The sequence below is a fragment of the Camponotus floridanus genome, unplaced genomic scaffold (genome assembly GCF_003227725.1).
Source record: "Camponotus floridanus strain SB8 unplaced genomic scaffold, Cflo_v7.5 scaffold184, whole genome shotgun sequence".
Classification (NCBI taxonomy): domain Eukaryota; kingdom Metazoa; phylum Arthropoda; class Insecta; order Hymenoptera; family Formicidae; genus Camponotus; species Camponotus floridanus.
The window spans coordinates 81,393-97,099 of record NW_020229308.1 but is presented as its reverse complement, the minus strand read 5'-3'; the positions used below and the strand labels follow the sequence as shown (position 1 = coordinate 97,099).

General features: G+C 38.3%; 1 protein-coding gene across 4 annotated transcripts in view; it reads right to left on the bottom strand.

Moving 5' to 3' along the window:
* Positions 1-15,707, bottom strand: part of LOC105253154 (zinc finger protein 395) — an 81,139-nt gene that overhangs the window by 31,869 nt on the left and 33,563 nt on the right. For 2 of the 4 annotated variants that reach the window (XM_025407709.1, XM_025407710.1), the window contains exons 2-3: positions 13,614-13,703; positions 7,589-7,752 (exon numbers count right to left, since the gene is read on the bottom strand). In XM_025407709.1, the coding sequence (XP_025263494.1) occupies positions 7,589-7,752; positions 13,614-13,703 (254 nt within the window). The remainder of the gene's footprint in view (positions 1-7,588; positions 7,753-13,613; positions 13,704-15,707) is intronic. The other 2 variants (XM_025407712.1, XM_025407713.1) reach the window with 1 other exon arrangement.

Below are 15,707 nucleotides of genomic sequence, written 5' to 3'. Positions count from 1 at the left end.
CGCGGACAAAACCTTCGGGAGAGACACGATAACGAGTACACGGGGGGGTGATCCAGTTTCCGGCGGTATCCAGGTTACAAAGTCGTACAAAAGGGGTCAGTCACGGGGGTTCGGTTACGGGAACGCGGCTGTGGCCTGTATCGAGCGACCTGATTTCGCGATAGAACAACCCGGCCAACCTGATTTCAACTTCGCCGACCTCACTTCGGCGACCCAATTCCCCGTTTACGTTACGGGAACGCTCGAAGGACTCGTCCCCGTTGCCGACGTCCTTGTGCTAGAAATCCATTTTCGCCGTAGGGTGCGCAGGGACCGCTATTTACCCTGGTGACCTGCCCTCGGCGGAGGAGTATTCGGAACGCGACGTTTTTCGTATCCGCGACAAGATGATACCGTCATTTTTTTGCACAGAAGAAATGTACGACAGTGAATCGAACAGCAATTCTCTCTCTTTGTTTTCTTTAAATTTTCTTTCTATTTTATTTCTTTTATTTTCTTTTATTTTTCTTTCTTTTATATTTCATCCTCTTCAAATTCACGTGCGTGAAGTATGATTTATATCTTCAAACTATGTACCGATTATTATTAATCTCGAAGATGTCTAATCAATTTTTTAGAAATCAGTTATTGATAGCGCGATAAAAAATGCTCAATGTCAAGTGACAAAGTATAGAACGGTTGTAACTCTTGGATAAAGTATAACACATACAAACATTTGTGCATAGTAAAATAGATATAAATATATGCGATAAATTACCCTATTATATGAATTAAGTTATAAAAATTAAATTTTTCTAATAGTTTTTTTATTTAATTTGTTTGGAATTTATTTAAAATTGCATTTTTATTCGTTACGTTACGACATTTCGCATATAAATATCATTTTTTTCAAAGCTAGCGAAGAATCTTTGATACTTATTGGTATTATTAGTTTGAACAAGATTCAATATCTCGAGAAGTTTATCATCAAGAAAACGTACGCTACAAGGGTTAGCGAGAGATAGTATTATTACAAGCATCCTAAAGAGTGCTCTCTCTAAATAGAATCACTCTTGGATAAAGTATAATACATACAAACATCTGTGGATAGTAAAATACATATAAATATATACGATAAATTATCCTATTACATAAATTAAATTATATATATTAAATTATAAAAATGAAATTTTTATAATTTAATGAAATGAAATGGATAATTTAATGAAATGGAATGGAATGAAATTTTTATAATAGTTTTTTATTTAATCTTTTTGGGATTGATTTAAAATTGCATTTTTATTCGTTACGTTACATTTCGCATATAAATATCACTTTTTTCAAAGCTAGCGAAAAAGCTTTGATACTTATTGGTATTATTAGTTTGAACAAGATTCAATATCTCGAGGAGTTTATCATCAAGAAAACGTACGCTACAAGGGTTAGCGAGAGATAGTATTATTGTAAACATCGTAGAGAGTGTTCTCTTTAAATAGAATCACTCTTGGATAAAATATAATACATACAAACATCTCTGGATAGTAAAATACATATAAATATATACGATAAATTATCCTATTATATAAATTAAATTATATAAATTAAATTATAAAAATGAAACTTTTATAATAATTTTTTTATTTAATCTTTTTGGGATTTATTTAAAATTGCATTTTTATTTATTACGTTACGACATTTCGCATATAAACATCATTTTTTTCAAAGCTAGCGAAGAATCTTTGATACTTATTGGTATTAGTTTAAACAAGATTCAATATCTCGAGGAGTTTGTCATCAAGAAAACGTATGCTACAAGGGTTAGCGAGAGACAGTATTATTGTAAACATCTTAGAGAGCGCTCTCTTTAAGTAGAATCACTTAGTGGCAAACAAGAGATTGCCTTATTCGCCGACCTCTCACGTATAAGAAAAGTTTCCTCGAACAAGGTCTTCGCATCGTTCACACTAGTATGCGCGCGACGTATGCATACTACAATGCAATGTGTTAGTACACGTGTAGCACGCGGTCTCGTTTCATTGTCCCAGATTTGCCATCTAGGCAGTCAACCTACCCCTTGACCGAGCGCCATGTGCTGCTCAAGGAGAGCCGCGGGTCTCCTTCTTCCTCTTCATCCTCCCTTCCCTTTCTCCCTTCCACCCTCTCCTCTTGCTTCTGCTTTATCATTTTTTTCATCTTCCACTTTTTCTTCTTCAACAAGTAGCGATATCGTGCGCGTTATACAGCATCCGATGGGGGAGCGCGAACGAGCGGGATGAAAACGAAGCGCGAGACTTCTCTCCACGTGTACCTGACCCATTTATCCGGTGCGCCGGTAGGTACGTAGCTGTATCGATCGACCTAGATCCGCGGCCCCAGTCTGGCACGATCTACAGTTTGTTTGGCCACCTTAACCGCCCACCGCATATCACCACCGCCTCGACCATCCCGGAACATCCCCCGCAAGACGTCGACATCGACAATAGAGGGTACTTGGCGCGATTCTATTATCAATTCATACATTTTCCCGGTGCGTAGGAGACGGGGCATTTGGCAAACCGAAAACAATGCCACGCGTCCACCTGTCTCCGGTCGATGAATGACGTCACTGCGATAGCAAAACGATGAAATATGAATGAGGGAGCGGCGTGGAAACGCGTGTAACGCCGATAAGTGACCGGCACTACACCTTGACGCTTACACGTGTCCGTGTGATTTATGTGTGCGTGTACCGGTTCGACTACTAGCCGTCACGCGCGGTGCGATTCCCAATTTCGAGACTTATCGGGCCTTTTCCCGATGATATACGCACGCGAATTACGCAATTCGCCCGCATAATCTGCATTAATTTTTCTGCTTCGTATGAGGCCGCGTTCTCGTCGCACGACTGAAATGACATCTGCGTGTCGCTATGCTGGGTAGGTCAAGATCACGCGCTGGTAGCTGACATATTTTGTCGCGCAAAAGACCTTGACGATGCGTGCGTACGTGTGTCTAGATTGCAGACCACGCTGCGAACAATCCTCTTTTCTAGCCTTCTGGGGGCGCATCTTTGCACGAACATGCATGATGGCTCGAGGAAAGCGTTTGGCCTAGGTCAGGTCCTGGTGCAAGAACGGGAATTTAGTCAAACGAGGGCGTTTTGTGTGGATAGAACGATAGATCGCGCGAGTTGGAGCGAATTTACCGTTCGCACGTATCCGGCTCGAGATAGGAATAGCGAAACCTTCCTCGCTTCGCTTCCTCGATCCGGATCTCGGCACCTTGATGATTATTGTGGGTCATGGAGCAAATAACTTAACTCGACTTAGCACGAAGTATACAACAAACGAAGCCATATACGACTCGTGCACCTCGTGTCTCTCTTTGAAAATGTTTTCAAGGTTAAAATAGATAGTTTAATATTATATTTCATGAATATTATACTAAAATAATGATTTAAGAATGTGATGTTATCATCCCACATTTTAAGAAAATTAAAGATTTTTAGAAATAAATACTTATCTGCAAAAAAAAGCATTCATTATCGTATTAGATACTTATAATATATTATCGCGATCTTTGGTCAATTTCCGAGACAAATACCTTAATTTATTCAATTTCTTTTCCGCATTCCTCGCTGAATATCTCATGAAGGAAAGCGGAGACAGAGGGAAATAAGGAGCTCCACGCATTCCAGGCAAATTCCGCACCATTAGCGACCGAGATAATGACCACTTAATTCGATCTCTCGCAAAGAACCAACTGGAACACAAGTCCCCGGATTGATTGGAGTCAATTAACGCGTTAACGTAACGCGAGCAAGTAACTGGAGCGGGATGCGAGAGAACGAAAGTAGGGAATGGCCGAGTTTTGAGTTGAAAGCGGGAGTGGTGGGTTTTGTCCCGGTGCCGATGGGTGGCTCGTGACCAGGTTGGGTGGGTGGCACGCGCGGGAGGGTTGCTAGGTGTCGGGCCAGGGAAGAAGGGGGGAACACAGGCGCTCTCTCGCATACGCGGAGCGTGGTAGTGCACCTGACCTATATAGCACGGCCGCGGTATTGATCGACCTAATTCTCCTAAACCAAGTCGACTGCCTCCTCGCCGGCGCGCGGAGACCGCCGTTCGAAATTATGTAAGCTAACCTACTGACTCACTGCGCCCGTTGACGTGGCAACTTCGGAAAATTCAGAGTTGTATTTCGGATTATCCGCGTCCCCTCTCCCCTCTCCCCTTTTCCATCCCTCTGCCCCTCCATCTCCTCTTGTAGCTATTCGCGTCTCTCATGCTCGGAGCTATCGTTCCTCCCTCGCGTTCCAATCTCGCGGTCTCCATCTCGCGTCCCCGTACTTGGGGTGTTTTCTTTTTTTTTCATCGATGTATGAGAGCGAGTAAAGTGTGTGTGCACGACCGTAAAAAATGTATCGGACGAGAATGCATGTAAAATCGACGCACACGTGAATAGGGATCTCGTGCTTTATTACGAGACGAGCTAATATTTTCTTCTCTTCATCGCTCGGAGCTGATTGTTCTCGCTAACGGTTAGAGACAAATGTATTCGCGAGAGGGAGAAGGGGGAAGGGAAGAGAGGGCGAAAAATCGCGCGGAAAGTGTATGGAATTACGTCACGAGAGGGAACGGGGAGAAGTGCTATGTTGCTCAATTTGCCGGCATCAATTATCGCAAACCCGCACGCGCACGTACTCACGTTGCACCATCTGACGTGCACGATTGCGTGCGAAAGGCAGAAAGAATAAACGGTATATATATGTACGACATATAACAGAGAAAATACCTTGGTGCGAGTTACTTTGCGAACGGGGTTTTCTAATTTCCTACCATTATTTAAAATTGTTACTTAGAATCGAGCAGATTTTATATAAAAGGATTCTAGTTTGTCTAATTTCCTTTGATTAAACGACACGATAATTAATTTAAAAAATATATATATATATAAATTCTTGCATTATTTATTTTGCAAAAGGAATATTTGAATAAACAGAGCTAAAGTACTGTTACACGTTTTCCAGATGTTCAAATGTAATTTCCATATCATTGCGAATCGTAGAAGATCGTCGATTATTTCAACCATTTCAATCTACCATATAAAATCGAGGTTTTATAAGAGAAAGAATTCTAGTTTCAGATAGAACAAGACACGATATATTATGTGCGTGCGTATATGTCCAACGTAATAAGAATAATCTTCCATCTAAGCTACTTTCTTCGTGCACGTTCCTGGATATGCAGACGTAATTGCCATATTATCGAGCCGTAAGAAGATTGTTTCGATCGTTTCGATCTGCTTAAACGTTTGCACGATCGTTAGATTAATTCTACTAGATTTAAAACCTTGGACGCGATACAAGGTCTTGCTGGACAGTAGTCCGAATGTACGCATGCTTTCGTCGTCGATATCATCGGACTTTGAAAGGCATTCGATTTCTCTTCGGTGACCTTTCCTTTCACGTGGGGCAGGTCGTGCCAGGGCCAGGTGTGCGCACGTTCCACCAAAAACATTGGCATTTTTCTACCTGGGTATAACTACGTCGCGACGTCTACGAGCCATCTTATACCTACGAATTTACTCCAGTGTCCTTTGTAAGAGGATCCTCGAGGAGGTCGAGGACCGACTTCGCTTATACTAAACGAAAAGTCGACGGGAGGGGTCATTAACCTTCCAGTCCGTCGTCTGGTTCGGTCGGGCTACGACCGCTCTATCCTTTTCAAGAGAAACGACGATAAAGAGGGAGCGAGATAAAGAGAGAATTTCGTCTGAAATGAGACTCGCAGGTCATAGGCCCGAGACGGCTCGCAGAGTGCGAAAATCTTTCGCTATGTATGAATAAGCGGAATAAAAACTTTATTGTTTTTCAATCGAATAATTTTATAAACGAATTCTATGCAACGTCGATCGCCATGTTTGGATTCTATTTAAATGTAACAACAATTCACGTATAACTGTACGTACGTATTTTATTATAACAAAATATTGTTATTTATATTTATTCATTCATGAATGTGAAGTACGAGAGATGTATCACAGTCTCGAATGACACAACTACTATATATTTTTAATTTAAATTTATGCTATTAATAATAACATGGCCAATCATATAATTGAAATACGAAACGGAAATTGCAATCACGAACAAATTGTACCGTTGCATTCGTGTTAGAAATTTTCTCTAAAATATCTGCCGGACGATTGACTATTTTGCTGCCGTGATATTCCGAATATAGCGAATATTCACTGACATTCACCAGGGGTGAGGAAAGTTACAAAGCATTCTGGGGACTTGCGTGCGATACAAAGGTGAGAGACAGGTGCCTAGCGAGGGTGCATTCACGGTCTAACGATCTGCGAATGGACTCTCCCTTCGTTTTTTGCTTTATATACGCAACCTGCAGATTCTCAGCTTTTTCTTTTCAGCCTCGTATAAGGTCTTTATAGCTATATTTTGTATGGAATATGTGTGTATATATATATATATATATATATATATATATATATTCCATACAATATATATATTTATATATATTTGTGCAAAAAGAGAAAGTTGTACTTGTCGACCTGCCAGCATTATATGACGAGAAAAGCAAGATTCTCTGATACGTATATATATAAAGAAATGGTGCTCTAATAATTTATAAATCTTATTGTATCACATCTTATTGTGTGACATCTGGCAATAACCTAAGATTGCTAAGAAGATTTTTAGTATATAATAGGTATCTGGCAACAAGGGCTGCCTGACAAAAAATCCGCTTATATTTCAATTTTATAGAAAAGATTTACGAATAATTATTCTGCTTTTAATTATACATTTTCTTTTGTGAAATACTTAAGCTTCTATGATGCGAATTTCACTGATTTTTTTATTATATTTTATATCACTATCAAATATTTTTATATTGATTTATATTATTATGAGCGATTTTTTAAGAATCAATTAACATGAATATAATGCGCCAAATTAGATACTTACATACTGAATATAACTGTACTTACGTCACTTTGAGTTTTCACGAGCAAGGAGAATTTTAAAGAATCTATTACATGTATATCAAGAGGACATTTCCATAGGTTGTGGGTCATAGATAGGAAAGAACTGGATAGGACTGAGACAAGGGCAGTTCGCGATCTAGAAAATTTATATTCAATAATAATTGATTATTATTTGAAAAAAATTCGAAAATAGATATAAGAGGATATTTTGCCAAAAAAAATATATTCAAGTCGAATCGAATAATTTCTCAATTTCTCCTCCAATAATTACAATCATGATTTTTAAGTAACACATACATTTCAGGTTATACGCGAAATTATAATATCGCATATGACACGGCAAAAATGCAACAAATTCATACGAAACAAAATTCAGAATATTTAACACGAAATGTTTGAATAACTTTTACCGAAGGAATGTGTAAAATTTGCATAATTATCAGAGTGAAACCGCATTACTTCTTGAAATGTATTTTGTTTTCAAATGACATTCAAAAAGGTAATTTGGCTAGGGAGTTTATTATCAATCGGTGGCTGTTCGTACGTACGGGACTTTATCTCTACTGGCCCAACATAAAAGTATCTCAGATAAGAGACAGTAATAGGGAAAAGAGAGGAAACTTACGCCATCACGTGTGGCACGTCGATGGAGTGGGAGGACGCTCGCTTACGATCGCCAGCCATATCGGCGAGTCTGGCAAAATCCGTGTCTTGATCAGCCAGTCGGGCACTCTTACGTGATTCGAGCAACCTGATCTCGTCTATGCGTTTGGTTAGGCTCATGGTGCCCTGTAACAAAAATTTAAATACCAATTTATAAATCAGATGCAGTTTCTCTGATTTTCAATGTTTTATAAAAATCTCATGTTTTCTCTGACATGTAACATTCCGAATAATAAATTTCTAACTTGCATGTTTCTTCAAATTTTGCAGAAATTAATAAACATGATAATATAATAATAAGAAAATCTCTTATACATCTAACATAATATATACCATAAGAATCTTATATTAAATTCTTATCCATGCTAAACACATTATATTTAATATTATATTTAATATGAGAATAAATAAATACATGTGTGTGTATGTGTGTAATGCATATGAAGCACACACGCAATCTCTTTTCTTTTCCATCTCTCTTTCTCATGTGTATACATATTTATTTGTTAAATGAAATATTTCACAGTCTAATTAGCAGACCACGTTTGATAAAGTTTTCGCACAGCCTTCAATGAAACAAAGAGCTTAGCTATACAAATGCATGTACAGATAAAAAACCGTAAGATTTCTGAACGATTCTCTTGCAACGTGAGAAATCACCGGCACACGTAGATCCTATGCTCTATCAAACACTAATGAACGAGGACATAACGTCCTTTCAATCTCGGATGGAATGTTCCAGCCGAAAGCTGTTCATCCGTCTATGAAACGTTTCGACCGCGTAAATCGAAAGTTTGAATTGAATTTCCAAAGGCATTCCATACAAACTCGCGTAATTACGCTCAAGTATTCGCGCAACATCGGAGAAAGTGCAAAATTTTGAACCTATCCCGACGCGAGTTGGCGACTTTCCCTCGCAACCGGCAAGACTTAATTGCGAACAATTACACACTTCCCCTTTACAATTGCCTCCGAGCGCGCTACTCCAATGGACGTATTATCGGAACTACACATGGTCCAACTATCGCATTTCGCGATTGCCCCTTCATCACGTCTCCATGTAAAGTTTGTGTTGCGAAATATTTTTTTTTTTTTCAAATTGTCGGTTACGTCGAGGCACGATGTTAATCGTGCGATAATCGTGAAACAGATACGTAACGACGTCAAGTCACGTATGAGATCGTTCGTGTACATAAATCGTATACAAACATGTTCGTAAGGGACCCGAAAGAAATGCAACGTGACAGCTTTTGGTAATTTTGCTCAACACGGTGCGCGTGGTATGCGGTTATTGCAAGTTCCGGTTTCGAGTGTTTACGAGGAAGCAGAACCGTTGCTCGCTGCCGCACCTTTCTTCGCGAATCTTACACGTGTGTGTATGATATACATATGTAATGCTCGCAAACTGGAGCGAAACGTCAAATGAAACGCTTAACAGGACTTTCGCAATGGACTCGTTATTCAACGACGAAAATTTTCGCTTGCGAAATCAGATTTTGTCAAGAACAATGTTTATATAAAACGTAATAAATATTTATTAATTTAAATTTATATTTAGATTTAGTTATCGATATTTTTAAATGTTCAAGGTTTTACATCGATTTAATTTTCGATTGCGTGAGAGTCTTTATCACTTGATACCACCGCCCTGTTTAAAAATTAGCAGGCAACTAATAATTTATGTTTCGACTTTGCATTTGTCTTGTATAAACATATATGCTCGACGAAAATCTTCTTGTAAAACAACTCGTTTACAAAGATACATATCAATGACAATTAAGTGAACATTATTCTCTTGAATCATTGAATTAAGTATGATTCCATTTGTTTGTGTGTGTTTTTGGTTGTGTATGCCATAATCTCGAGTAATAAATTACATTTCTGATACCAAAGAGATATAGATCTCCATCGATTAGTCAGAAAAAATATATATTTAAATAATATTAAAATATATACAGGGTGAGTTTTATTTCGTGTGTCAATCTTTTTATCATGCGAGAGATTATCTGCATAATAAATTAATCGGTACATAAATGTCAATTATTATTTGGATCGACCGTATCAAAGGCTCGAATATAATGTGTAAAATTAAAGCAAATTAAAAACTGCACTTATGTAGTATGGATTTATTATTATTATTATTATTATTGTACATATTAAATTCGGACCTTCGATACGGTCGATCAAAAAATTGACATTTATGCACCGATCAATTTATCATACAGTCGATAATCTCCTGCATGATAAAAAGATTGACACACGAAATAAAATTCACTCTGTATATTATTAAAAATATAACAATTAAATTCGTTTGTATACCTTAAAATATCACGTCATGTTTTGTAAGAGAAAACAGCGGAAAGATTATTTTAATTGTTTAAAGTCCACAAAAAACATTTATAAATGCTAAAGTCAAATATAAAGCTATATTTAAATCACATGCATGGATCATATGCGTGTGTATGAGTTTATCTTATTTTCTTCAAACTTTTTTTATACCAATCATTACAATAATTCGCAAACAATTTCGCAAAGGATTAATCCCGCGAAAAAACATTAAGGAATGTCGCTACAGCCGAATCCGTCACGTAAAAGTCACGTTTTAGCGCCCATATTTTCTCGTTGTAAAGAATGCACGGGACACTTCCGTGTCGTGCTATTGTATTTCGACATACCGCATGTAAGCGTGTCATACGTGTCGCTCGCGCATATTTATATTACAAATGATCACGAAACCAAGTCGGCGAGGCATAGGCTATTAACCCGCGGCAACGTCATCATTATATTCGCATTATCGTGCCTCCGCGTGCGTAGATGACGATGATACGCGCGCGATTTTATCGCGATTAGCTCGCGGACCATCGTATGTTAACGCGACGCTCCTCGAAATCGATACTTCGGGATTTTCGCGCAAAGCAAACGTGTTTACTTAAAAGGTATCGATGGCTACTTGTGTGGATTGTAACGTATCCACACATCTCGCTGGGATATGTGTAATAAAATATATTTTTACGAATATCAAACTAATATTGATATATATTATACGATAAATCGGTATATTCGCGTATATAAAATATATATAAAAGCATATATATATATATATATATATATATATATATATATATGTAATAGTTTTGCACATCGATGACGATTACATGTATATTATACATTATATTATACATGTATATTATTACATTACCCTCGATATTATGTGTTAAATAATATAAAGATTTGTTTGGTAATAAATTAATCAGTAGCAATTTCGAATTAACATAAGGAGCAGTTTATAGATATGAATATATCGTTTGTTATTAATTAATGTAAATCTTAATACGCGCATAATACTTAGTATTTAATTTATTTTCTAGACCTATCTTCAAGACTGCTAACGATAATAATAAAAATACTATTTAAATATTATTATATTTTTCATTGCAAAAAATTCATATTTACTGCAAAACGATCGTGTGAATAAGAGTAAAAAAGGATTTATGTATCGCATCTTCTTGAGTATTCGATATCTTGTATGAGAATATCTTTGCTATCGCTAATGGCATTTTCTCGAAGAATTCCGTACCGGGATTCCAAACGGAAAGGGACGGTTCCTCTCGATAGCTTGGGGCAAGAATCTCGCCAAGAGCTTCACAGCTCTTACAAGAGCAGAAGATGCGGAAAATATACATCGCGGAAATTTATTTGACGCACGGTATACGCTAATTGATCCTACGATGTATTTTTTTGCAAAATTTATCGATTCTTATGGACATCAATGAGATGATAAGAGATGAAAAAATACACGCTGGAAAGTATCGTGTATGATTATTTCTCGATTTATTGTTTCTCGCGCACGAGAAACTTTAAATTTCTATTTAAAATACTTTCTGAATATCCAAAAAAGGAATTATCTTTCGCATTTTTTCTTCCAAATCTGTTATTCTACATGATTTATGTCGCGTAAACTTTTGTTCGAAAAAATCTTCCATATAAATTGAACGATATAAGTTTGATATTCCCAACTTGTGTAGTGGAAAATTATATAAGGCGCTTACTTGCAAACTTTTTCACGTATATCATTCTCTTCGCTAGATACTTTATTAATCTTGTTTTCTCGCGCACACATGTGGCTATTTACGAGACATTGTTTTTATTAACATATTTTTATTCTCTATTCGTAATCCAACAGGTTTCATGATGAAAACGATCGCTTCTTCGTCAACAGATTAAAAATGTCAATTTTAATAGATCCTTATAATTACCCAATTTGCATCTGTGAAATATATATTTATGGCGGATGATTTATGTGGCAAATGTAATAATATGTTTGCCACATATATTCCCGCTGTATATAACTCCATTACTTAATTGCTTTTCTTCGAACACGCGGGATTCCCCGACGGCTTTAATTCCTAGGTCGAAATATCAATCACGTATGTGACACATACTAATTTTGCGCGATCAAAATTTTGCCTCGCGATTAATTAACCGCAATAACTCTCGACCGCTTCACTTCGCGAGACGTTCACTTTCCCGCGACGATAGAGCGATATACGGATGGATTAAGGTAGACCTACGCGAAATGCGTGCGTGTAGATTATCAAATTCAATTAACGGTACTTGCCAATAAATGAGATCGAGTGTCTCGATAGTGAGATTCCGCACGTGCTTAGCACGAGATTAGCCTTGGCGCATTCTCCTGATACGTAAACGTATCCGAGGTACATTAAGTCGCGCGGATGGGGATGGGGAGATTCAATTAATCTCGGATAATCTACGATACAGCTATGGTGTCATACCTGAATTCTCTAGCGGAGGTAGGAATCACGCGCGAATGAATTCGGCATGTAAATACGGTAGTAACACGTATGATAGATACATGTCGCGCATATTTATTACGTTGTTCATCATCGGACCGCGACGTGAGAAGGCTTTAATCATAATTTAATGGAAACAAAGCGATTGAATTATAAACGCTGGTGTGGCGAGAGCCCACGCTTGCCCGTCGTGTTCCCGCTGATGCGTTTTCAACAGTCATCAGCTGTTAAAATATATGCAGCTGTCAAGCGTTATTCGATATTCGGTTTATCTGCTTTCGCGACGTTCGCGCTACGTTAAATCGTACGAGTTGAAGCGGCGGTTCTTTGCCCGACCTTCGTGTTTCGAATCTCGAAAGCTGAACTTGATGCCGTTTGATTAAGCGCAAAATCCGGAAAGCGACACAAATAAAGTAAAGAAAATCGCATTCTATGAACAAGCTATTCGTTTAACGTTCTCGCCGATGTATCTGTAACGCGTATATCGCAACTACGATCTTTACTCTTTCCCTCTTATCTCCTCTCATATCGTTGTTACAATATTAATGACAGTGCATTATTTCCCGCTGTCTACCGCATGTATGTCTCTCTATAAAATCATACAATCGCGTTGCGCGCAGACACGAGTAAGGCCTTCGTGCACGGAATATTCAGCAGAAAAAGGAAATAGGAAACCAGATTGAAATAATAATCCCTCCCCACTTAGAAAAAAAGAGAGACAGAGAGAGAGAGAGAGAGAGAGAGAGAGAGAGAGAGAGAGAGAGAGAGAGAGAGAAAAAGAGAAGCTCGCCATTGAAAGCTTCTGAGCCGAGATTTTTCCGGTTGAACCCTTTCACCTCTACGGCCAGACTCAAAGGTCAGGGGACAGAGGAAAAGGTTGGCGTGGATTGATCCCGAGACGATACGAGTACAGGGAACGGTGACAGGTGAAGGGTACAATGACGAGGAACGACGAGGAGGAGGTGAAGGAAGTCCACTCGTGTGAGCCACGCTCGCCAGGCCACGTGCCTCGTGCCCGCCTCAACACTTTCACCGACCACTTTCCAATTTCTTTCCTCCGCCCGCTCATTTTCCCCGCGATATCGCGCCCGCGCGCGCGGCAATATAACGTCTACATCTCCCCCCGAGAGAAAGAGGAAGACGAGGAATCGCGGCCGCGCGAGTCGATGACCTTACCTTCGCTCCTTGTTTAAACTCGTGCATCTCACTTTGCCACTTCCTTAAACTTCCGTCCGTGCTGCGCTTGTATATCTTGCGATGACACGCCTGAAAAATATGCGCGTTTAAATAACGATATCGAAATCCGATGACATCATCCGTTCGGCCGCGGAGAATTCGGACAGCGAAAAACCGCAAACTCGACGGCGATGCGCGTTAACGTCTACAATCAGAGATTGAAACTGACGTAGATTTCGATGAGTCAGTGGGCAAAATGTATCTTACGTTAATTGACATGTTTTCGTTATCACGAATGGATTCGAGGCTCATTTCTCTGCGGGCAATATTTCAAATATCTCCCTCAACTCACCGAAATCATGTTGGTTTAACGCTTTGCACGCATTTCTGCGATGTCGATAGTCATGCATATAATATACATGTATGTGTGCGTGTGTGCGCGCGCGTGTGTGTCCGTGTGTTATGCAAATGTGTATGATATAATACAATATTTATGTTTATTTATAATTATGTATTCTCGAAAAATGTATTACAAAATTAATGTTCTCTCTTTATCATAATTTATAACTCGGTTGGAGCGTCAAGAGTTAATGCTCGTACACATTCCCGCGTATAAGGATTTTATTGCTTTCTCCGCAGCGATATACGTATATGCTACAACAACACACGTTCAAAGAGTGCGTTGATACAGAGAATCGGACGACGCATAATGCTTGGTGAAGTCGAAAGTGTCGAGCCTCGCGCGGACAGACGGAGGCATAACGAGGCCGCAAAACTCAGTTTGCGATAATTAGGACGACGAGCAACGGAGATTCCTACGCGAACTGGGGAATCTGCTTTCGACGACGACGACGACGACGACGACCACCAAGTCGGAGATCGGAGAATCCGCGCCGCGGGAGATTGCGAAACGCAATGCCGGGTGAAAGTGCATTTTGCTTCATTTCACAAGTGAGCTGTGCTCCCCTAAAGCGCGGCACGACGGATTACTCGAAGACGGTGAAGTGTTTCGCTATACCGAGCGTGTCGCAACGACAAAATCGCCTCGCTTGGGCAACGGGATTTACTTGAGCAATAATATAAAATACGCTCGAGATTAAATTTAACACAGCTGCCGCGAATACTATTGCATGGAATGCGCATTCGTTGGCGATTAATATTGTCAATCATATTTCAAGTAATACCACGTTTTAGATGTTAGAACACTTCACAGATCTTAATCGATCTTTTTCAATAAGGAAAATGTGTCATTTAAATGCTTTTTACAATTCGATATTTAAACGTATTTTTTGTTACGAGAGTAGTGATATTAATTATTCATAATAATTTCCAGTAGAGATTAAATTAATTAGACTTGAACTGGGTCTATATATTTATTGCGTATTTAATTCTGTTATCGCCTTCATTTTATCTGCATAATACGAAAATGGCTTTTAACTTTTTCAATAAAGGATGACATTTATAGTACATTTAACGCTAAATGTACTATTGAATGTAGTGTCGTGATTTGAAGTCGAATAGAGTTATGTAAAAAACATATTAAATAGATTCAAAACGATCAATATAATTTCTTTACTAGTTTATGCGACTTTTTTCAGCATTAATGGAATTTCCAGTGGATATATACACTATGTGACTAAATTGAAACAAAATCTAACGACGAAGAATTATAGTATTTATGACGATCGCGAGTAAACGGCGCATGATTGAGGGAATTAATTCGACTTGTTTCGAGGGAATTAATTCGACTGGATATTTGGCATTATTACTTTTCCTCGCTGTTAACCTAATATTCTCATTGTCATCATGGATCAATTGCGGTTAAGTAAATAATTATATTTTATCACCGTTTGCCCGCACGCAAATTTTAATAATACCCATTTTACAAATAGGTCTTTATAGACAGTATTTTGCGGTAATAGTTGCAAATGAGACAATGTTGAAATAATGCAATAAATAAATTTTATCTGAATAATCCATTCGGTATATTTATCTCCTCTAGTACTGAGATAAATTTTAATTATATTTATTACATTATACAGATATCTATATTATATCTTTTTTTTCTTGTAATATAGAAAAATTTTATATGCA